The sequence below is a fragment of the Colius striatus genome, chromosome 17, assembly GCF_028858725.1.
Source record: "Colius striatus isolate bColStr4 chromosome 17, bColStr4.1.hap1, whole genome shotgun sequence".
NCBI classification, from domain to species: Eukaryota; Metazoa; Chordata; class Aves; order Coliiformes; family Coliidae; genus Colius; species Colius striatus.
This window is the reverse complement of record NC_084775.1, coordinates 11,302,335-11,328,574: the sequence shown is the minus strand read 5'-3', so window position 1 is coordinate 11,328,574 and position 26,240 is coordinate 11,302,335. Positions and strand designations below refer to the sequence as shown.

General features: G+C 38.5%; 1 protein-coding gene across 1 annotated transcript in view; it reads right to left on the bottom strand.

Moving 5' to 3' along the window:
- Positions 1 to 17,174, bottom strand: part of RIMBP2 (RIMS binding protein 2) — a 121,730-nt gene extending 104,556 nt beyond the window's left edge. Inside the window, exons 1-2 of the mRNA XM_062009717.1 lie at positions 17,107 to 17,174; positions 16,257 to 16,391 (exon numbers count right to left, since the gene is read on the bottom strand). Of these exons, the coding sequence (XP_061865701.1) occupies positions 16,257 to 16,382 (126 nt within the window). The 5' untranslated portion in view covers positions 16,383 to 16,391; positions 17,107 to 17,174. The remainder of the gene's footprint in view (positions 1 to 16,256; positions 16,392 to 17,106) is intronic.
- Between the last annotated feature and the right edge of the window lie 9,066 nt (positions 17,175 to 26,240).

Below are 26,240 nucleotides of genomic sequence, written 5' to 3'. Positions count from 1 at the left end.
AAGTGTTTAATATTAACATTTAGACACATTCCTATACGAAGTCGAATATGTAAATCTTCAGGGGGTCATTTTATTTATCATTAGAGGGATATAAATACCTACAATTGATCTCGTTGTCTGAGCCCTCTTGCAGTCAATGGAAAAATGGGCACTTTTAAGGTGTAATTTATCTCCACTCTAAGAGACACTAAAAATAGCTCTCTTTCTCCATCTAATTTTTATAAGTACCATACTGCCCAAGCACTAGTCATTCCTTGTGTTCACTCGGTGATGGTGCTAAAGCTGGTCCTTTCTCTGGCTAGACTTACAGTAAATTTACCTTGACCTCCCACTTGCTTTTCTTATGAGTCATTTAACAGATCACCTGAACCTCATATACGTTTGTGCCTACACCTTCATTTCACATGAAACAGTGCCTATAATAGCTGTTGACACTTGCCCCCTTTTCCAGGGGAGCTCTTTGAATAAAGGCAAGTTAAATAACTAAATTATCACAGGTCTAGAATTAAGCCCAGGAAGTGAGAATCAATTTACTTTGACTTTCCTATTAAGTTATATGAAGATTAGTTAAAGGATTTTCTTTTTCTCCAGCCTCCATCTGCATCCTGGGTAAGTGAAAGGATAGAATTGATGATATGCAGGTCACATCCATCTTCCTCTTTGATCCAGTTAATGAAATCGAGACTCATAGCAATTTTCTGCTTTCTATCGTTTAAGGAATGTGGTTACTTTGAAGATTCCTTGAAGCTTACAATATTTTTCCTCACAAGCAGATTCTATTTCTGCTACATATCTTATTTCTTCATCACTGCCAGTGTAAGTTGTTAATATAAATCTTCTGACTGAGTGAGCTTCACAGACTTAAATTCCATCTTGAATTTTATAGAAGCTTATATAGAAAAGTTTTTTGCTTTCTTTCCTACACCAGCATCATATATTTCTAACTACTGGTGCAAGTACTGGGGTAGCATTTAAACTGTGACCTTACACATGCTGAAATAGATAAAAAGGAGTCTACATAAAGTTAATGGCTCAACTGGTAGGCCAGTAGTGAAGCAGTTCAGGACACTACCCTTTCTCTACCTGAATATGGAATCCATAATTGTGTTGTGACTGTACATGTGTTTGTAAGGAGGAAGGTGCTTGTAAATCTCCAAGAGTTAGTGACAAGAGCAAGATAACCAGGGCACATAAAAAAGGCCAAAGTCTAAGGCTGCTTATGGCTGATGCACAATCTGTGCAATTCCTCTGAAAAAGGCCTTCCTAGCTAGCATGTTCCCAGTTGCTATTTTCCCCACAGACTCTCCTCTGGTCCCATTCATAAGACACTCATGAATGTAGGAAATAAGAAGCTGATCTGGCTGACAGGATGCACTTGGCAAATGACATCACTGAAACAAACCATGTCATGCAGCAAATGACAGAGAAACAGTTATAGGTGAGAGTAAAGACTGAGGTTGAGTTAGCTTGTGAAAGTCTCATTTCCACTGTGACATGTTTGACAAGTCTGTGAATAGGTTGTGAAGCTCTTGTTTGGACAGAGTTCTCGTCCGTTAAAGGGAGCACCACACTATCTCTAAGAGATTTGCTACAAAGTCTTGTACTGCTCTTTCCTTCCTGGAATAAGAGAACAACACAACCAAGGGAATCAGAGTACAATCTTTACACTGACCTTCCACCTCTTTACCTTCAGCAGAGCAGATTAGTGCACGTTCTATTTTAATTCTGCAGGAAAGCTGTTAGTGTGAAGACTGGAATGCATGAATAAAAATAAACAAACAAAACCCCTACATCACATCTGCTTTCAGTCTTTACCTTGCAAGTTCTGCTGGCAAGCTTAGATAAGCACACTGGAGGGAAACTAAGAATACTCCAGATGGTAAAGGTTAATATTGCTGTGGTATGGATTGTTTTTGCACAGTGATTAGGCTCACCGCCAGCCTGATTCCTTCAATGTTTTAACTATCTGTAGCTCGAGTGATTACAGACAGCATGCTAAACTCCAGTCACTGTTCATGCAGGAAGAGAGTGGAAGTCTTTAAATACAGGGGTTTTTTTCATAAATTCTAAATAAAGAAGGCAAATTCTGTCCCAATTTTCTCAGGAGGAATCATTTCTTAGAAACCTCTGGCAACCTCTTGATTCTCAGCAGGATTTTTAGGACCTATGAGCCAAAATAAAGATATTTTTTTTCTCTACAAGCCAAATAAAGATATTTTAACCTTTATTTTCAAGGTTGTAGCAGCAGATCTAATACTCCCACCCATCACAGGCCTCCATAATTCAGATCTCAGGCACAGCATCACTACAAATGACAGTTTGAAGACTTTAAGGCCAGAATCACACACCTGTACTATGCAAGCTAAGAGAATAAGTCATCAGCAATAGTTTATAGTCAGAGAAGACGTTAGATCATCATAGGTCAGTCCAGAAATCTTCAGGTCAGCTCCAAAACAAACAGAACCTTAAATGATCAGATTGAGTTGCACACAATCCCAAGTATATCTTACAAACTAGTATCAAATAAGGATGGGGAGCAACTACATCCTGTTATATAACAAAAAAAGAATATCTTCACATGTGGACAACAGGCTACCAACAGAAAGGGAGAATTTTAAGCAATGTATTACAAACCACGTTGCTTCAGCAATCTCTCTCTGAACCAACAACAATAAACATCTCTTTCAGCAACTGTAATAAATGCAGTTTACTGTTCTGCAACAGGAACAACTCCCTGCTAGCCCTAAATCTTGACTTTTGTCTCCATTGTATCCACAAAATAGATAAAAGGAGTATTTGAAGAGTGAGTCAGACATAGTTACTATCTTCCTGTAGGGAACTACAAGCACCTTGTGAAGCAGACAATAAAAGGATCTGTGTCTTTCTCACAAAATGTTGTTTCATTACTTTACCCTCTGTGACTACTAGTTGTATACAGCAGTACACAACTGCTCACTTTGCTTGTTAGCTTTAACTTCTGCATCAGAAAAGGATTCAAAACTGAATATGTTTCATATCTATTTTACAGAAACCTGTACAGTTAATGGTAAGTTTACTCAGTGGAGCAGGGCTACGGTGTGGGTGGAACATCCAAGTTTCATTCCCAGCACTGTCACTGACTCAAGGAAATCATGTGCCCTTCTACACAAAATGGGGATAACAATCATTCTTACCAAACAGATGTGCAATAAAATTTGTTAATTAATATCTGTAAGTACTTTAATATCCCAGATGAAAGGCAAAATGCATCCCATGAATCCATAAAACATACACTAACATATCTATGGAATAATGCATTTAACATTTCTTAACCATTGATCCCGTGCTTGTAAAAGGCAAACTACTGCCATGCCCTTCCAAATAGACTTGCATAGACACAGCCAGAAGTGAATAAAAGCTTGAAACTCTATGCATCCAAAGCTTCTTGAGATGGAATCATTTAAACACTACCAGTATCAAACAAAATTGCCTGAAGACAACCATGCAGGTCACGTACAAAAACATCCCTACAACTAAGAAAACAAAGAAGCCTGTTTGCAACCTGATCTTCAGGTTTGAAGTTCTTTCAGGAAGTGAAAATCAGGACTATGTTACTGTGAGAAACTGGCAAATACACATGCAAGCAGGAGTTATGTTTTTTGGAATGGTTACACTGAGTGCCCACACCCAGCTTCTGGCAGTGCAGGGCCTCTGTGAGGAGTGGCTGAGGCTGCCCCGTGCTGAACACAACTGACTACAATGATGAAAAAGTAGAGGCAAAAAATCTTAATGTATCAGCTCATCAGGAATTTTGCTTATGTGGGCATCCAAGAACTGGCCTGAATTTCAGATGCAGCCTAGGGGTAAGCCATACAAGTCAGAGCACAAACTCTAGTACCCTTGTTGCTGACCTTCTAGGAAAAGAAACTGTGCATTTGGCTGGTGCAAAGATACACCATTATTTAAAATTACCCTTACATGGCTACAACAGAGTTCTATCAACTGTTATGTTCTTTACATCACTTCCCCATCTCTTCAATTCAATAACAGATGTTTCCCCCTGGGTTTGCTATTAAGGCTTTAAATTTCCCTGGATACTCCCCTCAGTCTCTCACCTTTCGGAATAACAATTTGAAATAAGAACCTGTTTTTCTCAGGAACACCTTGGGAAAACCCTAAAAATGAACTGCAGAGCTATTCACAATACAGCAACTGTTACAACTTCCAATCAGCTACACTGAGAAAAATACTCCAGGCTCCATGTAAATACTGCAAAAGTAAAAGAAAGAAAGAAAGGGTTAATTGAGAGTTACTGGATTCAGAGAGGGAACTAGTCCGTGAAGGACTCAGAGAAGGTAAAACCTGAAGTTTAACTTAGACAGACAGATGCTACTGATAAGTTACACTAAAAATGAACAGCTTTATCATATCATTGAACACTTCTATTGCCTTGACAATCTTTTGGTGCTTGAATTGGAGCACTAAGCATATGCTTCACTGTAAAAATTACAAGAGGAAAAAATAGTCACAAAATCAGACTGTTACCTAGTTGTTTTGTCACTATAAGACTACAAAGAATAATCTTTTTCAGTCTTCTTTCATAGCACAAGCTGTCCGAATTCCTCAGTTATTCCTATGCTTGTTTATTCTTTCTGCTTGTTCCAGTTCATCTTTCTTGATCATAAACCTTACACTGACACAAAAAGAGTAAACCTTTAAAATGCATTTCAATCTTTCACAGTATAAGTGAACTGTTTCAGTTACTCATGATGAAATATTATGGCCTGTTTCTTACATTTCTCTCCTTCCCTTTTAAATATGTATAGTAATTTTAAGAGACATGCAACACAGAGTAGGATGTTGTGATAATTCCCCTGAAGTATTTACTTGATGTGTGTATTATTTATGTAATAGTAGTATATTATCAATCCAATAATGGTGGGTAGTGATAGTTAAATGTTCCTGTGGGACTTCACAGGCCTTCTTCCATAAAGGATGTTTGATGGGACTATAAAAATCCAAATGTACTTCTGCCTATGCACCCTTGTGCTGGATTATAACAGTGGGATTCATGCACACAAGAAAATATTTAGCACTTATCTGAAAAAGATATACTGCATCAACTCATTAGAAAAGAAAACCTTTTCAGCCATGAAGTTGTTAAAAAAAGGACTAATTCTGATAGTAGGAATAACATGGACCCTTAAAAGCACTGCAGCTCATCAGCATGCATTATTCTTCCTAGTTAATGCCAGCAATTATACTTTAAATGAATGTTGAAAATAATTAAACAAAAATACATAGAGCTATGTGCCTCAAACCTGTATTTTTCTAAGAGCTATGACTGCCTGAAAATCCTGTCCTCTTGGCAATTGTTACACGTTACAAACAAAAGATCATTTTTATCCTCAAGGCAGATTTGATGTCAAGGACAGTTCCATTTTGCTTACTTGTGAATTCTAGTTTTGAGGGGGCAGTAGTTCACAAATGATAAGCTTAGAAAAAGCTAAATTGTAGTATATTACTGAAGACAAAGAGTCAATGTCAGGGAATTAAGGAGGATACTGTCAATCCTCGGTATTTAAGAATGACCATTTCTAAACTTAGTATTACATCAAACTATCACATATATGAAACAATTATAATATGCAAGTCTGCACAGACACCAGGCAAATCCCTTCATACATATGGAAAATAAATGTATGTTACTTTTTAATTCTGGAGGTTTATCAACAAGATTTCTTATTTATCTCACTCAATTTTTTACTCTGCCTTCTCACTGTGTTTTCTTTCCTAAAGCCTCTCCACTTCTTCCTTCCTCATTCAGTTGCCTGGGAAATTCTACAATATCTAATCTGACTTCTACAAAGAACTGGTACACAGAGCTACAAAAAGACAAACTAAGCTGGTCCCAACCTAAAAGGAACACAGTGCAAGTGAATGCTTTGCTCCAGACACCTTTCCTGGTGTACAAAAGACCTGTCTCTTTTGCAGAATAAATTGCAGATATTTTTAACAATTTCTCCTAAGAGTTTACACGATGTTTTATCTTTCAAACAGTAATTTCTTGTAGCTGAGGGGACTAAAAATTAACCACATATGAGGTATTTCAGCTTTGGGAACTATGAGAAAATGTGTGACCTATGACCATTGTAGGAAATAAGCTTAAGTCCATTTGAGCCATCAGAGCTATGACAGTTGGTATGACATGAAGTATCCTACCCGTCCTTCCAAATCGCCTCTCCCTCGTCAACAGTGTTTATGCAGGATGTTCCTCTAAAGTTTATAAAATCCTTGCTATCATTTTTTTCCCTGGCAGGAGTCCTCAAGAAATTCTGCTGCTGCTCTCCAACACTCATCACTGGCAAGGTACGACAGAGCACAGACAGCTCAGATAATAAAGAGATTGGATTATTGCTAATAGTGCAAGAAAAGGTCTTCTGTTGTAAGTCATGTTCCATAGTTTCATTTGTTCAGGTCAGCCACCTGTTGCATCCTGAAACAATTCAGGACAGAACTTGCCTGGATGACAACTCACTCTGTGACTGTAAAGCGCAGTAACTGGAAAGAGTCCAGATCCCAAAGAGCTCATCTATGCACGTTATTTAGAGAAACAACTGCCTTAATGACAGGTTTCCTTTAAAATACAAAAGCATTAGCTGTACCCATCTGCCTTTACCACACAAAACTGCTTTACAGTTGCTTCTTTGTTCTCAGCCTAATTCATCCAGCAGCCAACAGCCATGGTAACACAGCAGTATTAACTGTACCTGTTTGATCTCCAATCAAGCCAAACCTACTGAATCGCAGGACATGTACGATGCATATATTTTATAGATGATTTAAGACTGTTGAGCATCAGAGATCCCTTCCAGCAATGCAACATTTGTAGTTTCAGTATACCCAGTAGATAAGCAGGAAGCCATTAGGAGAAGAGACAAACTGATTATAGTCACCATGATTTATGATAGTAGTAGTTTTTTAAGAAATTAATACACTCACAAACTCTTTACTACAAGTAGCACACAGGCAAATGGTCAGTTAATTTAAAGTGCAACAAGAGAAAGCTTGTTTCTAGAAGATCAATCTTGCCCCCTCTTCCCTTCTTTATACACATTTTCTTTAAGAGAAGCCATACAATGGATCACATGTTGGACAGGACTCTATAAGCATTATCCATAGATTGGCATTGGCCCTGCTGAATGATGCTGGGCAAATAAATATGAAGCATGTTGAGAATTTCTTATCTGCAAAATGGGCAGAATGGCATAAACCATCATTCTTAAGTACTTTGTAAAGAACTTTCACTGAAAATTGTTACTACAAACTAAAGGCTGCTCTAGAGCAAAATTCAGGTTCACACAATCACAGATTTTAATGTAAAATTATAGACCTGAAAATCAGACTTCATTAAAAAAAATCTGAAAAAGCACAATCACTCAAAATTTCATCTAGGTGTTCCTACTTTCTAACTGCAGCTTTTGCTGCAAGGCTACAGCAGCTCAGTGTCACTGAGCCTTCCCAGCAGATAAAGAAACTGAGGCAGAAAGATCTGTGATATATATGAGAGCACATAGCGTGTCAAGTGCCAGAGCCACAAACAAGACCCAGCCTCCAAGGCCTATATCCTGGTCAGGAAACCAAAATGAGACAATATCTTCAGGGCATAGAGCTAGTCCATCAACAATTGAGTGTTCAAGCTGCATTGGATAATGTATAAATACAGTTTATACCTCAAGAATGTGAAATTGTACGGAAAGGAGAATGGTGCTGGTTCAGAAAAAGCAAGGTGAGCTTTTATTCCATGCCTGGATACATTGCTGCCACTTATGCAAGTGCTTTTGCAAAACAGCAACCTAATGAATTACCATGCATTAAAAATTGATCAACTCTACACAGCACTTTTTTAAACTTCTATATTGATTTATGTTTTCATTTTGCATTATGCACCAGAGCCCAATTAAGATCTGTAAGAGGTGAAGGGGTGGGGGGACACAGGGAGAGGTTTTCTATGTTTGTTCTGTACTCTGGTCACTTCAAAACTAAAATAAACAATCCTAGCACACTGCATTTAATATTCATTTGATCATCACCTAGCATGTCAGTGTTTAACTGTAACCCCTCCCCTCTTCTACCCTGCAGGAAAGGCAGACGGTGCAGACTGCACAGCATTTCAGGGAAATAAGACAATTGGCCTGACAACCGAGGGCACAAATCTTGTGCCAGAACAAACCATCCACAAGATTTCTACAGTCATTGTACATAAAAAAACCTGATCAGGCTGCTGGCTTCAGACAGAGCCTTATGTCAGGCCCAGTATGACACAAGCACATTTTCCCAAACTACTTAAGGGTTATGTAATAGAGATCTGCAGAGCATTAGCAGCCACATGACACGTCCCACTAAGATTTCAAACTGCCACCTACAAAATTTAATTAGCAAGCAGTAAACAAGAGAGAAAGGAAGAAATGCACTCCTGGAATTGACAGAAGAACGTTCTAAACTGTACACAGAGCTGAGAGCAGAGAAGTGGGGAAAACAGAATGGAAGATTTAACAAATAGGTAAAACTGTGACTGTCACAGAAGACAGAAATTGCAGTAAACAGGGGACAGATCCAACCATGTATTTCTTGTTGTAGTGACAACTGTGAGCTTCATCCAGGCGAATTCTAAGCACCATCAGTGCTATCCACCTCCAGTAAGAGTTCAGTCCATTGCCACACTCCCAGAGATACTGTGCTGAGCTATCCCTCCTGGCAAAAACTGGTACAGATCTATAAGAGTCTCTGCTGATTAATATCAGAGACGATTTTTAAGTGAGTTGGACAGTGAAGTTACTAAAGATGCACCTTCCATGTCAGTGAAAAGGACCCATGATATTCCATACAGGAGTAAGATCTTTTTCAACTGTATATGCAGAACTATTAATCAGGAGCTAAAATGGTAAAGTCACAGAATAGATGCCCAATTCTGGAGGAAATCAATCTCAATTTAGGACTTTTCTAACCCACCCTTAAACAAGCTAACCTGGCTCAAAAGGGCTTTTTTTAATTCCAAAGTTGGAAAGAGAGGGTATTGGTGTCATTTTTTGCCCCACACACATCCAGTGGAAAACCTTAATTGAAAACTCTTTGTAAAAAAGAAGAAAAAAACCACATCAGTCTAGTCCCAGTGGAGGTGGAACAGAGAAGGAAAGGGATGCACATGCTGGCTGTCCACTGTGCTCAGCTCAGGCCTTCAGGAAAGTATCCTACTGAAGAGCTTTCTACAGGATGATCTTTAAAGCAAATATGGAAGACAGTTTCCAGTTGCCATTAGACAAGAACAAAGAGAGACTCTACCATACCATTGTAATTGCAATACCTTCCCCTTGATTCTTAGTGGCAATATTGTGCACTGCTGCTGCTTGCTAATCAACATAAAACATTTGCCATAACAATACTTATTCCCTAAGAAACCAAGTGTTCCACTGCTTGTAACACAGAAAATATAAGACTTTATGACAATTAAAAAATATGTAAAAGTCAGACCTACAGCTTGACTTCCTCTGTCCTGGCTTTTGCACTGAGAATGGTTCTACTAAACAGCCATCAGAAAAACGAGGCTCTTCATTCCAAACTGAACACACCCAACAGAAAGCTTAACAAATCAAATATGATTCCAAACAGTTCCCAATCAATTCAGATTCATCCAACACGTAGAAATGTTTTTCTAGAGATCAGCAACACACAGTGCAGATTGTTGAGTGATTTATAAGTAGCATCTAGGAGCCTCCATTGGGATTTAGCATCCTGACAGAGAAAACTGTCTTTGATCTGAAGATCTCATTTCGTAAGCAGATAAAATAAGTAGAATGTAGTGAAAAGGGCTCATTATTATTCCCATTTACAGAAGGAGAACAGAGCCCAGGAGAGCCTAAGTGCTTTGCCCAGGGCCATTCACAGAATCTGTGGCAAAGCTGGAAGTCATACTCTGATTTCCTTATCAAGTGCCACGTCACCAGAACAATCCAAAGAGTTGGGCCACAGGCCTGTAAGCCACTATAATTTCCTCACCAAAATGCCAACCACAGGTGGCTTTACAATCATTTGCTACAGAAGGAACATGACTCCAACATGTTATTAACAGGTCACAGTAAGCAATGAAGACCTCATTGACCACATTCAAACTTCAGTGTCAACCCATAGCTTCAGAAAACACTGGGAGAACAGGTAATGGTCATCATTTCCCAAGAGCCCACTATGCAAATAAGCCTGACAGATGCCCTGTTTTTCACTGGTTTCATGACACATTGCTTTGAAGAAGCTGCATTTTTCCAGCACTGTGGCTACATTTCGTTTCTATTTTTAATCATGATATTGGTATATATTTTTCACTTCTAACAGCAATAAGCAAATGTTACTGCCAGCAATGCTTCACGACAATTGTCTTCTGTGGTGGACAGTCACCTTCGAACATCAGCCATCAGAAGAGACATAATCAGCAACTCAAGGTGTTTTCCAGAAAATCTTAAATAGATCTCAGTTTCTTAGTACTGTGCATGGAAAGATTTTCAAAGTGATGAGAGAGGAAATGTTATTTGCATAGCATGCCATTCTATCAAAATGCTCACTGGACATGACAAGCTAATGCTACAACAGGGGGAAACAAAGGATTTCTACAAAATTCCACTTTAGTCAGAAGCTTTTGCTGAATACGAAGATAAAAATAAGTCCCAGGAAGAAAAGTCGTGACTAACAGATATTTCAGCTACTCTGACACATTTTTAAGCAGTGATGAGGGCCTCTAACAATTTCAATTAAATGAAGAAGAGCATTGATTCTCAAATTGTACTTCATGAAACATAACTAACGAAAGGACAGGACAGTGATGCATGCCCAACCAGTTTCTTATTTCAGAATAAAGTCAGCATGATTTGGAATATCTAATTTTGATATGTGGTAGGGCATCTGACACACATAAAGGAAAAACCCTTATACCAGAGAACACTAACTATCCAGTGACCACAGGCATTTTTATTCTACTCCTGGCAATCCACAAAGGCTTGGACTTTCCTAATACGCTATTACCAGAATGATCACTGTTGTGCTTCTACATTCATTTCATACTCAGTATGACACACTGATCTAAACTGAGTATGCAAGTCTAACATGTCTAAAATAGAATGACTTGACAGTCAAAAGAGATACCTCTTTTGTATACACACAAAAGTACATACCTAGCTTGTATCAGTAGAAGATTGGCCACTTACACAGATGTTTAAGATTTCTGAGCTTGTACTTGTCAGTGACTGAAGCAGCATGTATCAGCTATCCAGATCATTTTCATGCAGAAATCCGTGGCACTTACACTCTCCCATGTTTTGTTCCATCTCACTTTTCCTATCCCTAAATACCACGTGCCATTTTAAATCTGCAATTTGGTTATCATTCTAGAAAATTCAAAGCACTAAATGTCTCATAAAGATGCTGTGGGTATACTCAAATATATAAAGTTGGATGTCGTTCACTACCTCTAACGTGCAGTCACACTGTGTGTGTTAGCAGGCTGGAAGTCATTCAGATATATAGCTATGAAAAATCATGGCTGTTCTCTCATCTGCAGGCATCATGACCATATCATTAGTTTCATTAGAGTAGGTCTTTTCCCCATTAAAAATTGAGTAGTATGCACAAAGCTACTGATTAGGACCACCAGACCTCTTTAACAAAAATAGCCAAAAGTCAGCTAAAAGACCCACCAGCCTCCTTTAAGTTACTAGAAGTAATACCTAAGTATCTCAAAGGATATCTACAGCAGTGAATCCTGTCTGACATCTGTAAGATTTGATCAGAATTGCCTTGTCAACTGGGTAGGCTTGAAAGCCCTCCTCTAATAAAAATGTAACACCCCTGACCAAACAAGCTGAAATATAAAAGTGACCACAGCAAATTCCAGATCAGTTCACGTGTGCTGCATTTTTTTTTATTGCACTGAATTTAGAAGGATCCTCTAATTTCCACTGTACTCCTTGGTCTGTGTTTTAAAATTTCATGCTTTTCTCTTGAGGCAGCTCTTCTATCTTGCTAACCAATAGCCCTTTTTTGTATTTTGATGATGGCAATCACAGCATTCTTTCTCTGTCTCAGCATACTCTGTGCAATTCTTAATGCTAAGATAAATGCCTCTAATTTTAAGCATTTCTTCAAAATATATCCAGTCACTTAAGGAGCAGGCTGTATTTAATAGATGCAGTGACAAGACTTGTTAATAAGTTATTCTGTTGAGTTATTTTATATATGAACTCTGCGTCTCTATCTGCACTGGACAAAAAAATCACAGTCAGTGTTTTACCACTAAAATAACAATCAGTAGCTCAAAAAGAAAAAACTAAAGCTTTAATATGCACTTAGATTTTCCTCAGTTAAAATTGAACTGAGACCACACACAGCTGTAATGTCGACCATCCCATCAGTGCTGGAAAGGCACACTTTCTCTGCTCAATGCTATAACCAATAGCCAATTTATAAGAGGTTAATAAAAAAACCGCTGCAGCATCCACTGTATTACCGAGTCCAGCATCCTGGTATGTGCTAACTAATTAACTGGTATTTATATGCATATCCTATCATAAAACGTTATTAATTTATTCTACACACTCATATACAGAACATACTTCCCACAAACACTGCTATGTATAGTGTGTCTATATATATATATATAGAGCTGCAGAAGATCTCTCCCATCTACCAAAAAAGGATGAGATATCTTCTTGCAATTGGTCTAATTTAGCATCAGATGTCAGATAAGTACCACATATAATTTCATTAACAATATCTCTATGGAAGAATAGTCACGTTGATGACTTTGCCATGACATGACAATATACATCTGCAAAGCAAACAGCTCGTGTGAATATGCACTATGCTTGGGGGCTTAGGGAGGGGAGGGGGGACTGATAGCCAGGATGATTATTAACTTTGCCCACAGCCATGAATACAGAAAAGAAACATGGCATCATCAAACCTGTCAATATAGTATTTACTTTATTGGAAAGTGACCGGAAAAATGGCATCAGATTAAACATCAATAGGAGGAAGGATGGAATAATCTAGCAAGAGTTTAATCCCTTTACCTAGTGCCCATGCACGATGCTAACACATTTTATTATTCTGAGCAGCACCTAGACGAAAAGATCCAGTGAAGGACATCATCAAATTGCAGCAGAATAATAAAGTTTGTCTGCCTCCGATAAGAGTTCCTGCTGCATTACCGCTAACTAAAAACAGGATTCTACCCCACACACACCTACAAATCTTCAGCCCTCCCACCCTCGTTTGGCCTGTAAAGCATTTAACAGAAACAGCTATTTTTAGAAAGGGTGAAATCTCAGCATACCTTCAAATCAAGTGCTTCCGATGTTCAGCAAGATCATTGCCGAGGGAGAGCTGCAGTCTACTGTGTCAAATTACAACCTTGGAGAGAGAGGCGGCAGCGTCGGCAGCAGCAGCAGCAGCATTGGTGTGTTTGCACTGCGAGTATTCAGGCTAGAAATGATTCATTAGTTGTCTGCAGGGAGGCAGGGTGAAAAAGAGAGAGCAAGCATCATCGGCCATGCAGCAGCTGCCAGAGCCTATGAAACAGCAGCGCTCGCACACACATACGCACACAAAGATGGCTTTCCCTATTTGCCAGTTTCTCTTTCACATCGTATTAACCCGGCACAGCAGCAGGGAGCACGGACAGGAGCTGACAAGCAGCAAGTGGGATCGCAGCGAGGGTGTGTTTCAGTCAGGGGAGGGCAGGGGATAGGCGGGTGTTGGGAGATTTTATTTTACCTCCAAGTAATGCTATCACAGGATCTTCTCAGTAGGTCATCTGTGGCCTACTGGCACGAACCAATGAACTGTAAATGTGAGCTGCAATTTTTTTTTCGCTCCCAAGCCTGCCCAATAGAAGGCTCAGAAACTCAAATGCAGAAGGGTATTAAGACAGATTACCTGGAGCATCCTAACCATTCTGTCTTCCCTCTTCTCAAGGAACTATATACAGTATACTCACACTAAACTTCTAACTATGCAGTGAGCATCTCCCCAGCGACTAGAGGGAGATGCTGTCAGGGAATGCAGGGAAAGATTTTAAATAAAACAAGTTTCAAAAATGTAGCTTTGATCCTTTTTCCTCCTTTTTTTCCCCCTCTTCTTTTCCCCTTTTCACCCACCCAGTAGAGATGATCTGACTCTCAGAATCTGAGCACTTGGGTAATGCATTCACTGTAATGTACCTGAATTCTCAAGGCTGCTGAGGGTCAAATTATCAGGAAAATATATGAAGTTATGTTGAGTGGAACTTCTGCATTTTCCTTTTGGTATTTAACAGAGGAATGAAACACTGCAGTCTCAAGGAACTACTTTATTGAATTCTGGTGAAATACCTGCAGAAATACAACTCTCCATTTAATAATGTCTCTGCTTTATCCCCAAAATTGGATGTCCATACAACTGAAACAGGCTATATAAATTCAGAGTTCCTTTTCAGATATCAGTCTTCCCCTCATGGTTTTACTAACAGGCATAATGAAGAAAAGGAGGAGAATTTTCAGAACAGTTTGGCTTTGATAAAAAAAGCCTGATTTCCCTCAATGCCTAATACTTCTCCATGAAGTTGAAATACATGGAGAGCACTCAGATCTCCAGGAGCTGTCAGCATCAGATGCTTCACTGAATGTGTAAAGAGCCACGGAAGAGATGCTCATCAGATGATTCCTTTCTCAAGTCTTGTCTTACCTGGATTGCCAGTCCACAATAAACATGAAGTGTGAACAATGATGTTTACTAATCAGCTAAGGATTCTTTCCAAAATGGCACTGCCTATGTTTCTGGATATTCCAGTTTTCAAGCATCAATCTATTTCAGCACCTGGTTAAGATTGTTGACCCCAAAGCTTCTAGCAACACCGAGTATCACCACTCTCACTTGGATAGAAAGCATTTCTTTTCAGAGGTTTAGAGTTTAATTGTGGTGCAGGGTATCACAGCATGATCTTCAAAGTAACTGATTGCTTCTGAGAAATTTTTCTCTCATTATACAAATGAAGGACATTTGTATAATGCAAAAACTGAGCTCTGGTTCTGTGATATTACCAAACAAACATGAGGAAAAGGGTTATAGACAATGTGTGATTTCTTCCCTGAAGGTCTATCCTGGCACATTCCAGAAAGACTACAATTTTCTAGTTGGAAAGGCCAACACCTAAAAATAAGTATTCAAGACCACTCTTCTTTTCTGCAAATCTCAGTCCCAAACGACCTTCCCTGAAATTACTCACGACTGCAGTGGGAACAACAAAACTCGGGTATTTTCGGAGAGAAAAGCTGTTCCTACTCAGGATCATATGTTCCTTCCCAGATTAGATTATGGCTTTGATCATAAGGCAAGTGCACTCTTACTTTTATAACCAGTTTGTTGCATGAATTTCTTTGTTGTTTTGGATTTTTTTCCCAAAAAACATCTAATTTTGGCAAGTTCAGATTTGTTTTCCCCCTCAGTTAATCTATATGCAAGCTTCACATGCAAACCTTCCTCCTGACTATGACTATATCAAGCGCTTAGCACACTGTGCTTCAGCAACAAATACAGATCTGCAGCATATGACACAAAGTGATATCAGAAGACTCCAGGTGATACATTTTAGAAATCTACCTTGTGGGGACTAGATGAATTTATCCATTGCTTTATGTACATTTGTACAAACCGAACAAAAACTTGACTCTTGAGTCAGATCACTGTAAAATGGCATCAGTAATGTGTTCCACTGAATCAAAGCAGCTCTTCATATTCCTTTTCAAAGGTGGATTTAAAACATGTATGTTTAACACATGGGAGTGCCTGGGTAATATGTGCACAATATATAAATTATTACAAGCTTTCTGGAAAACTTTTCTTAAAAATCAGCTGATTTTTAATCCATTGGCACAGATTTACTTCTACATCAAGTAAACATTTAAAAACTTGAGTGGTGAAAAACACAACATATTCAACTTATGCCATAGTAGATGAGAATTCACACTTTACTGGAATTGTAATATGTTAGGATATTGTTAACACAAACAGTTTATTATTAATGTGGTAGTTTAGAGGGCAAAATGTCAACATCAAGTATGATACAGCTTGATAGAAGTTCTTGCCCATTCAGTGCATTGTTTCAATAACACAAGCCAAAATTATGACAAACTCTTCCCCTTTCTAATTCCACTTTGTAAAGTGAATGAGACCAAAAAAATAATGAAGGAGCTCACCTTGCTAGCTGCCAAAACACACACAGAGCCTCCTGGGGAGATAAAGGACAGCTGTCTCTGAAGCAGCAACAGCTCTTTCTGAGATTGTTTCAGTAACTCTTCTGTGTCTCCTGGCTTCTGCCCCATCAGCCCTTCCTGCATGACAGGAAATATTCAATTTCTGTTTTCTCAGCTAGATGATGACAATAACATAGTTTGTCATAGTTAAATTTCTAGCTAAACAAGAACATCTGCTACAGCAATGCATCTATATTCATGCATGTGACTTTTTGTGCTTGATTTAATAATCCTCTGTCACCTAACAAGTAAGATGTCTCTTGACAGCAGCAGCACAACATTCTATACTTGGAGTACCCTAATACTTGGTAAACCTCCTCTGGCTGTTCATCAAGCCAGGCAAAGTTGAGGTAGAAAACCACATGAGCAATTCCAACCTTTGGGAACCCTTCTCTTTAGTTGCTGTTACTAAACTGCTGTAACAAAAGTCTCAGAACTGTTGCTGGTAGGGCATAAAATTAGTACAAAGCAATCTGAGAAGAGTTGAATGATAGTCTAGTAATTAAAAAGTATGTGAATGCCACTCAGTTATCCAAAGTACAAGTTTATATCCTTGGTAAAAGTCTTAACTTGAGGCTAAACCAGAAGTATTGTGAATTTAGACACAAGTTCTCTTCTAGGCATGGTAATTTACAATCCATTAAATATCAGTAAACTATCTGTTTGGATGAAAATTGAGTAGATCAACTTTTTTTTTCTACTTGGTTTTAACATCTCTAGGAATAAATATTTTTCAATGTACCTGTTTACCAGCACAGTTATGTATTAAGAGCAGAACTGGCTTTTTACCTACCCTCAGGCATTCTAGCTGATTTTTGAGTTCTTCACACTCCACTTGCAGCAGTTGGATCTCCAGATCTTTTATACTTTTGGGTTGTTTGTTGATACCTTGCAGATGCTGGGCCTTTCCATTGACAAAATGCGTTTTCTGCTTTAGAGGAAGTGTTCTGGTAATTGTTTTTGTGATGACAGCAGCGTTATTGGATGACAATGTCAATGAAGTTGAAGAGTTGACATCCTGGTAAAGAGAAAATACATTTTTCATGTCATTTTCACTGAAGCTTTGTCTGATGGAAAGACTATAACTCAAATTCTTTCAAAAGTCATACTGTAAGTGCATTATTTGAAAATGTTGTTGTTCAGATCTTTCATTCAAACAGTAAGCGAGCAAGAGAAAAATCTCCCTTAATCATCAGTAAAGAGATAGGGATAACACCAAGAAATGAAAAGCAGACAACGTATTTGTATGTATTTTTTCCCTTCATTCAGTGGATGTCAGCCAGCCATGATCAATCTGTCTACGTAGATATCAATGTGTTTGCCACTTGATGGCAACATAGCGCTGTTGCTCAGCCACTAGTTCTGGTCTTGTCCTCAGCATTGTATCCCACAGCTAGTTAAAAGTTATCCTTGCTGCTGAACATGCATCCAAGGGCATAGATCACATCATTGCATGTTGGGGTGATAAAAGTTTAAAAGCCTGAGTATTCAAAGTCATTAAACTACAGCAAATATTACAAGATTCCTGTTACACGGAAAATGGCAAACACTAATATTCAAATAATTAAAAGACACCAGGATTCTCTTAATTTTCAAGTAGTAATCATTGGAAACCTCTAAGAAGACATCTGAGGTAATATTACCAGAGAACAGCTCTATTTGTTAATATTATTGTACCAGTTATCTTTCCTGGCCTCTTTTCTTCCCCCCTTTTGGTTTGGGTTTTTATTTTTAAAGCCAAAAAGGCTCCAGATTTTAATGATGACAACCCGAAATTTCACTACCCGAAATTAGTAGTCTTACAAACAGGTCCAAGCACTGACCTCAAACAAGTAAATCAAGTATTACTCCCCAGCAAATGCAATTTCCATATTCTGAAACAATTAATTTTGTCATGAATGGAAAGAGCTAGAAAAACCTGAATCAAACTGAGGTGTGTTATATCTGAGTATGAATATTTAATAGGCAAGGGTTTTCTATTGAGCATTAAATTGTGGAGTAAACAATACAGTAAAAAGTCGGAGAGTTGCCAAACACCTTAGTGTTTATTGATTGGTTTTTTTAAAGCAATTTTTATCATGTTTGTATCTACCGAAGGCAGAAGCATTGAAAGCTCTGGAGAGCAAATCCATTAGTGAATAGAAAAGATGAATCACAGTAAACATTAGATAAAGTTCCCTACCACTAATGCAACCTAATGTCACTGGAAAAGCAGTTTCTCTGTAGATAAACAGGGTGCTCTGTCTCCCATCACAAGGGCATCCTCAGGTTATCCTTACCATTTCCCTTTTCTATACCAATCTCAGATTCAATGCTTTTTGGAAAGGTCTTGATCTCCTTTTTCACAAGCCTTGTGTGCAAACTAATAGTCTGGAACCATGACAAAAGGAGATTAACATCAGCAGGTGTTTTTTTTTTTTTTAATTGGAACATTACTTTAAATTGGCCAAGATTTTAGATTGTGTATATGAAGGCAGTAAGTAACAATAATAAAAAGCATCATAGTGGTATAGCTCTGTAACTGGTAAACATTCATAGCATCACTCCTAAACTGTAAAGAGGTAATTTGTCCTAGACCATAAATATCAGGAAGGCAAAACGTGACATAAAACTCAGTACATCAGGTGCCAGGGAGGATGCTTTCACCTGAGAGTTTTTTCACCTGACATACAGCCACTTGTGATTCGCGTTCTTTCCATGACAAAAAAGTCACTGGAAGATTTCAGAGCATGTAATACTCACCTTGCTTTTCTTCACATTTATTGAGCTACTTTTCTGCTTGGTTTTGCCCTCAGATCCGCAGCATAGAGACTTTTCAGATGTTTGGTTTGCTTTCTCGTTGCCCTTTTTGGACTGTGGAACAAAGTTCATCAATAGCTCATTAAAATAAATTACAACACATATAAAATGTCTCAGTGACTATGTTGGTCTTACATTTTGTTGTTGCTCTTATATGGTAAAGCAGAAGTTTCAAAGTTTAGACTTGAAGCTCAAGAGGGTGAGTGGAATGAATCAGATGTGATATTTAATCAACAGCAGAGCCCACAACATCTCTGTGGCAGAGGCCAGTCACTAGTCCTGTGTCTGTGCAGTGCTTAGCATGCTGGCAACTGTGCTAATGCTATAGAATGAGAGACTAGATACCACTGCAATCCAAGTAATAAATAATGTTATTTGGAGCAATTTGTTCCTCACATGGCATTTTGTCTCCCTGTCATTCTCAGGAAGAAACTCATATTGGGTTTATATGGAAGATGGATAAAACAGCAGGGATATAAGTAGCATGTAGTTAAATGGTAAATGGCACTCCATCTGATTACTCAGTTAAAAGAGGGCACTTTCTGCTACATTCCTGGAATTAAGTGGGATGAAGAAGCCTACAAAGAGGGACCTTTCTTCCTTCTGCTGTTCCCAATACAGAATGACAGCACGCAGAATAAATTTGCAGTATTATTTCTTAAGCTTGCTAGGGATTTTAGCATCGATTCCTTTTTTAAACTCTCAAGGTATTGCTGAAATCATATGTCAATTTTACAGTATGTTACATTAAATGGAAGACAGTCTTGTCTCCCAGAACTTACACATCTAAATAAACCACACAGAGCAGCTAGGGAATTGGCCTCATACCACACTGCTCAGTTTAAGGTAATTCAGTACTCTTTATTTTAGGAATGTTGATCACTCCTTCCTCTGTTCATTGGTGTTTAAGGGAAACTTCATTATGAAGTTTCCTGTTGTCCTTTGCCCTGTGCTGTCGAGGAGCCCTGGCAAAGTAACTGGTGTTTTTTTTTACTTTACATAACACTTAATCTTGGATAACCAAGACCTCTCCCAGAGAGTAAACAAAGTGACTGAGATCTCTGTTTATCCAAATACCACTCTCCTTATTTTTATCCTTTTTCTGCTGCTGGTGACTCAGGCTGTTTCTGTTTGGCCAGCATGACTTGGCATTTTGTACCATTCGAGGCGTGGATTTAACATTTGAGAAAAGTTGAACCATGCAATGCCAGGCAAGAAGCTGCATTCAGAAAACAAAGTTTAGAGTCTATTCTTTTCTCTAGTCAGCCTTCCAAATTGTTTAATTACCCCCCAGCAGAACATAGCAGGAGGAAAAAGTAACAAAACAATCCAAATAGAAAAGGTGAATTGGTTCTAATAAGCATTATCAAGCAACTAACTGCTTGGAATTGAAAAGAAACCTTTTATGTAGCTGTTCTGCAGTCACTGTCTGTGAACCAAAGGTAGTTGTTAGAACTGCTTGTATTACAAACACCAACCATCTGTCAATATTTTAGCACAATTTCTACTATAGGCCAGGATGCTTAGGGGAAATCCAGGAGTCTTTTCCAAAAAATTCTAGTCCCTCTCCCCATAGTCTCCGAGTTCTTCCTCATTTTAACTGATGTTCCACTGGTGGGAACCCACCACGGATAAGACAACAGTGAAACTGGAGGGGTAGCAAATACACACAACAAATGCAACCGTACTCAAAGAGGGAAGAGCACAGGGGGCTGTATCAAAGAAATTTACTACATATGAAAAGATCTGACCAAGTGTTTTGATGTGAATGAGACATTTTAAAAAAATCAGCATTTCTGAACCCTGAGTAAGATCATCTCAACAACCCTGGTGGGTAAAGCAGACTGAGCACAACAGCCTTTGCTTTGGGTCACTCCTGTACCTGAATCATAAAAAGACAATAAAATGGAAATAAAACTGAAAGAGCTTTTGGCTGGAACCTGAGCTGGCCCCAGATGTAGATGAAGTCGGCACAGCTCATTGCAGCTGATGATGGTGAGGGCAGAAGGGAGACATTGCTAATTCTCACAGCAGCAATCGACACAGCAGCAGCAGTTGGCGCTGATGCCACAGACACTCACCCCTTGGAAAACAAAAGTGAAGGCTTGTTCTATTTTCCAGCCTTGCTCACACCTTCTTTTTCCCTTTCTGATCCTATAGCCTATCTCTTCTTCCAAGAATAGAGGAAGAAACAGGAAAACTGTTTTCCCATCCAAGCTCTAGTTTCAAACTCTTGAGGTCTGTGAAACCTCATTGTCTCCTCCAAAAGCAGTCAGATTTCTCTCAAACTGCAACAAAATCGTTCATTTTAATAAGAATACTGCATATGGATCCATTATTTTCTTTCAGTAACCATTATCTGACAGCAATTAGTTCAGTTTTCATTTTGGTCCTCTATGTTACTATATTGTGTTGTGGCACTATGTGTATCAGAAAGAACAGAACTTTAAAGGTTATAACAGATGGTAATGAAACAATTCCCCTTTTAATCAGAGAAAATATATATTAATGCAATCAAAATAACTTCAGATTTACATTCCTAATTCTAAATGATAGAGAAGTCAATGAAGGCACTTACTTGCAACTGTGTAGGATAAAAAGAATGCTCAATGGAAGACCAAGAAAAGCATCCTGGCCTACAGTCCATGAGTCATTCCGTGTAGCACATGGCTGCCTATAACTTAGCAACACACTGAGATGAGAAAAAACATGGAGAGCAAATATGTAATCTAAACCCAGCTCTTGTATGTGGAGATATAAATCTGTTTACAAGGAAACAGAGACTGCTTTTATTTTCTTCAAACTCAATTGATGTTTGCAGCAAATTCTGACGTTCCTTGGGATTAAAAAAAAAGATATGGCAGTTGTAATTAAAAATACATTTTAACACTTGCTGAAATTCATCACCCTGTGGTCTTTTTTTTCCTTTTTAAGACTGATTTGTTCCATGCTTTTATTTACCTCATATTGGAAAGAAAATCAGACCCCAAAACCACTAGAGGAAACTGTATACATGGGAACTCTGACAAAAGCCTTATAAATAGCTTCAAAGTCAAGTGAGAGCAAGTGTGCCCAGCTGTCATGCTTTGGGTCTGAGCAGAACATCAGAGCTTTCCTCCCAGCTTGTTCTGGCAGACAGACTGGTGACTCTGTTGGGTGGATCAAGTCTTCAGGCACAGGGCAAAATTACTGTAACCTAAAATTAGCCTCCTAAGTTGGTATATAGGCTGTCAAATGTCCAACTTCATTTCAGAAATGCTGATCACCAAATACTCCACTAAGCACTTTGAAAGCCTTTTGGAGAAACTTACTCTAGTTCTTACAGTGGTTCTGAACCTTATTTTAGGTGAACCATTTTTAAAAATCTTGCCCTCAGTAACCATTGTGGGACTGTGTAAACATGTGGTGAGAAATAGGTTTATATTGTAGGAGTAGACTAAATGTACTCTTCTACACATGCAAATTAATTTATTTAAAAATAAATGTACCACTTGGTAGGCAGCTTAGGAAGCAGAGACTGTTTTATGATGGGAATATGAAAAGGAGCTACAGTTATTTTAACATTGCTTACATTTTAGGCATTAATTGGGGACAACAGCATCAGTTCACCACAAAGTGATATCACATGTGGGTAATATAGTTGAAGACAGAACAGGTAATCATTTTGTATAAATTATGAGGAAGCCTTGAGGTAACCCAGGAGAGACTGAGACTAAACTACAATTCTTACTATGAGTTATTTGTTTTGAGATTACAAATATTTCCTCAACAGAAGTTCAAGAAATAGGGACAGACTGAGACAGCTGCCAGGGCCTTCTGGTTTTCAAAAAACTGGATCTACAACTCACTTCAGATCATGGCACCAAAATTTAGCTGCCATCAGAAGTTTCATAAGCTCTAGAGCAACTCTTTGGTAGAAATGGCATTACGATTACAGCCACAACGTAACCAAAATACCCCATCTTTGTAGCCAAAGGTGTGTAAATCTTATGACTTTCTAGCTCACAAGATGTTTTTTTAAAAAAATGCTTATTTTAGACACTTGTCATAACCCCACCCCTCAAAAAACAAACCTGAAACCAACCCAACCAAAAACCAAACCCAGGCAAGTTTTCAGACAAATTCTGGCATGTCCTGGATTGGAAACGGTTACTCACCCCTTTCACTCCCTCTTGCTCTTCAGTCAAGGGCTTATTCACTTTTGAAAATGATTGATTTGCCTTGGGGGAATCCAGTACAGAAGAGCCATGGTCCAGAATGCAACTGATAGCTTTCTTCTGTAATAGAGGGAAAAGTGGCTAGAGAGAAGCCTAAATTGGCTTACAGGACTTCTGACTTTATTAATAAAGTCAGCCAGCACCATTCCACTAGTTACAGCCTTAAAGTAACAGGGATATTACTTGGATATTTCTTCTTTCCTTTCTATATGTTTTTGTTTCCTCCTTTCCTTTGAAAACATTTATGGCCTGTCTTGCATCTTTAATTCAAGCCTCAGAGACACTGGGTGGGTACTCAGAAATGCCTGCAAAGGAAACTGCCTTTCCCTTTCTCCTCCCAGTGCCTTGCAAAAGACAAACAAGACATTTAGTCACAGGAGCAATAGGCATGGCTCAAAGTTTCCCTTTTCCTCTAAGGAGTTTTATTGCAGATGAACAGCCAAAGTGCTTTTGAACCTTAGAAGCTTGTACTTTTAGTAAGACAGCCTGTCAAGTCTTTCATAGGTATTATGAGACGACAGGTCAAACTCCTTAAAAGGTACAGCACTGTGCCTTTCTTTTTGGGGAGCAAGTAGCTTCCTGTCAGCACTTTGAGATTCTCCACCCAATGGGACCATTATTATCCAGTAATAATAGATTGTTCTTATTTATGACAGCTGAGTATAATCTCCATACATCAAGGCCATATGTGCCAGCTAAAGGCACAGTAATAGATAGAGTGAATCTCACAGTTTCAGTAGTGTTTTAGAAAGGAAGTAATCTTCCTCCCAGCCAGAACTGGGACAGAACTAAATAGCATTTTCTTAGGCCACCAATCTAAATGATTCGTGAGGCAAAGCAAAATGTTGTGCATCGACAGCTGGCAACATATTCTGGAGTTTTCTTTAATCACATTTAAAAATGAACAGTAAATTTCTATTGCAAGCATACACTTCATCTTTCCAAAAGGATGAGGCAGCCTGATGGCTGCAAAGTTTGGCCCTCCAAAGGGGCTTTCCACTTACCTTTCCTTTTGGTTCCAAAATGCAGATGCAGTGACCTAGTTTGAGATAAAAAAGCCTAGAACACATTTGAGGAGAAATCTCTGTACAGACAGAAAATGATGTTTCTCCTTGGTTATGAAAGAGCTCAAGAGTTAAAAGAGTACAATATGCAGCTCTCAAACAGTTGAGGTGCATTCATATGCTGAGAAGCTAGTATCTAGCTTTCACTGCAGTGAATTCATCCACTGCTTAGATTCAACAGCATTTCACAAGACTATTTAAAAATCCATCAAAAAGCAATTGAAAGGAATGTATGTCTGCAAACCACATGCAAAACATGCAAAATCCATTGAGTTTTGAAATTCAGTGGGTTTTTGTTGTTAAAACCTTAACAAATAAAATGCAAAGTGCATGGGAAAATGGAAAGATGAAAAAGATGAAACAAACAAGATCCCTTTCCTGGAAAAAAAAAACCCACCCAAACATGACCCTACATTCCATCAACTCAGTACAGAATCAGTTCCAAAAGAAAATAAAACATCACTTCCCCTACCTAATATCATGGGTCAGGCACCAAGCCACTGAGCCATAAATGTCCAGTTATGACCCTTATATTTAAGTACTAGCTAAAATCCACATTAAGAGAAGGTATTGTTGAAACATTTGTACAGAGGATTTCAATCTAAGCTTCCTGCCTCAGCTGAAGAGAGAAAGCAATCAGAAGCATGAGTGCTCCTACTGGGTGCCACACAGCGTTTTCAACCTAATGTATTCTGGGTTGTACAGCTGGGACTGAAAAGCTGGTGTGTCTACAGGATACAAATTAAAAGATTCAGACTGAAGAAGCAAGTTTGCTAATGCCTGTTTTGCTTGTTTAATGATGGTATGAATACCCTTACTGGCATACATCTGCAGTCTGTACTTCTATTGCACACTTCAGAAGGGTAAAGGATCTTCTTTCTGTGGTTAACAGAAGGAGAATGTTTGGGGGGAATTAGCAGATTTAAATTAGAATTGTGCTTACTGGAACAATAGGTTAATGCACAAATTATTCATCTCAGGAATCACAGGTTTAAGTCCACATTGCATGTAGGCCTGAACCAAGTAGCTTGGAAGCTATAAAGAGTGTTGCTGCAAATTTCAATAAGAGAAGCTATAGAAACTAGAAACAAAGAAACTAGATTGAAGCAGCTTATTTGCACATGTACTAGCATTTCAGAAGATCACTTAGCTGTATCTTTATTCCTAATTACCTGTAGTCTTTCCCACTATTTAAATGCATTCTTTTTAGATTTTATTTCATAACAACCATGTGAAACACAAGACTACATTGCTTAACAAGCCTTTGAACTTTTCTGCCATATTCTAGAATGGTCCTGTGTTATATAGTTTAAATATACTCAAGTAAATGTAAAATATACTCCTCCTCATGCTGTCTACTTGCCTTGAAGGAACAGAAGGTAGGTAGGAGATCAGCCACTCTTTGAAGCATCTCTTGAAGTCAATGGAAAGATTCTTATAAGAGGTGATTTGATTCTATATAATGGTCAGCTATACTGCAACACAAACTCCCAAGCCTTCAGACTCTCTCTGAGATTAAGGTTTTTCTTACTGATTTCTAACCATCGAGGACTACATCATGAGCCATCATAACTGGGAGAAGCATCAGCACAGACAGTGAAGCAATGCTTCATTTGAATACCAAACATCTAGCCTGTGACAAAAGATGCATCTCCTCAGAGCCTATATGATGTTTAGGCATTGCTAATCGTCTATTTTAACAGCAAGTTCACAGATCCATATGAAAACACTGCTGAAACTTTTATTAGCTACTAAAATGCTAATGATGCTCTGAAATTCTTACACACCAATGAGTAAGGCTCTTGTAAAAAACCTTACATTTGAAACAAAATGATGATTCACAAATG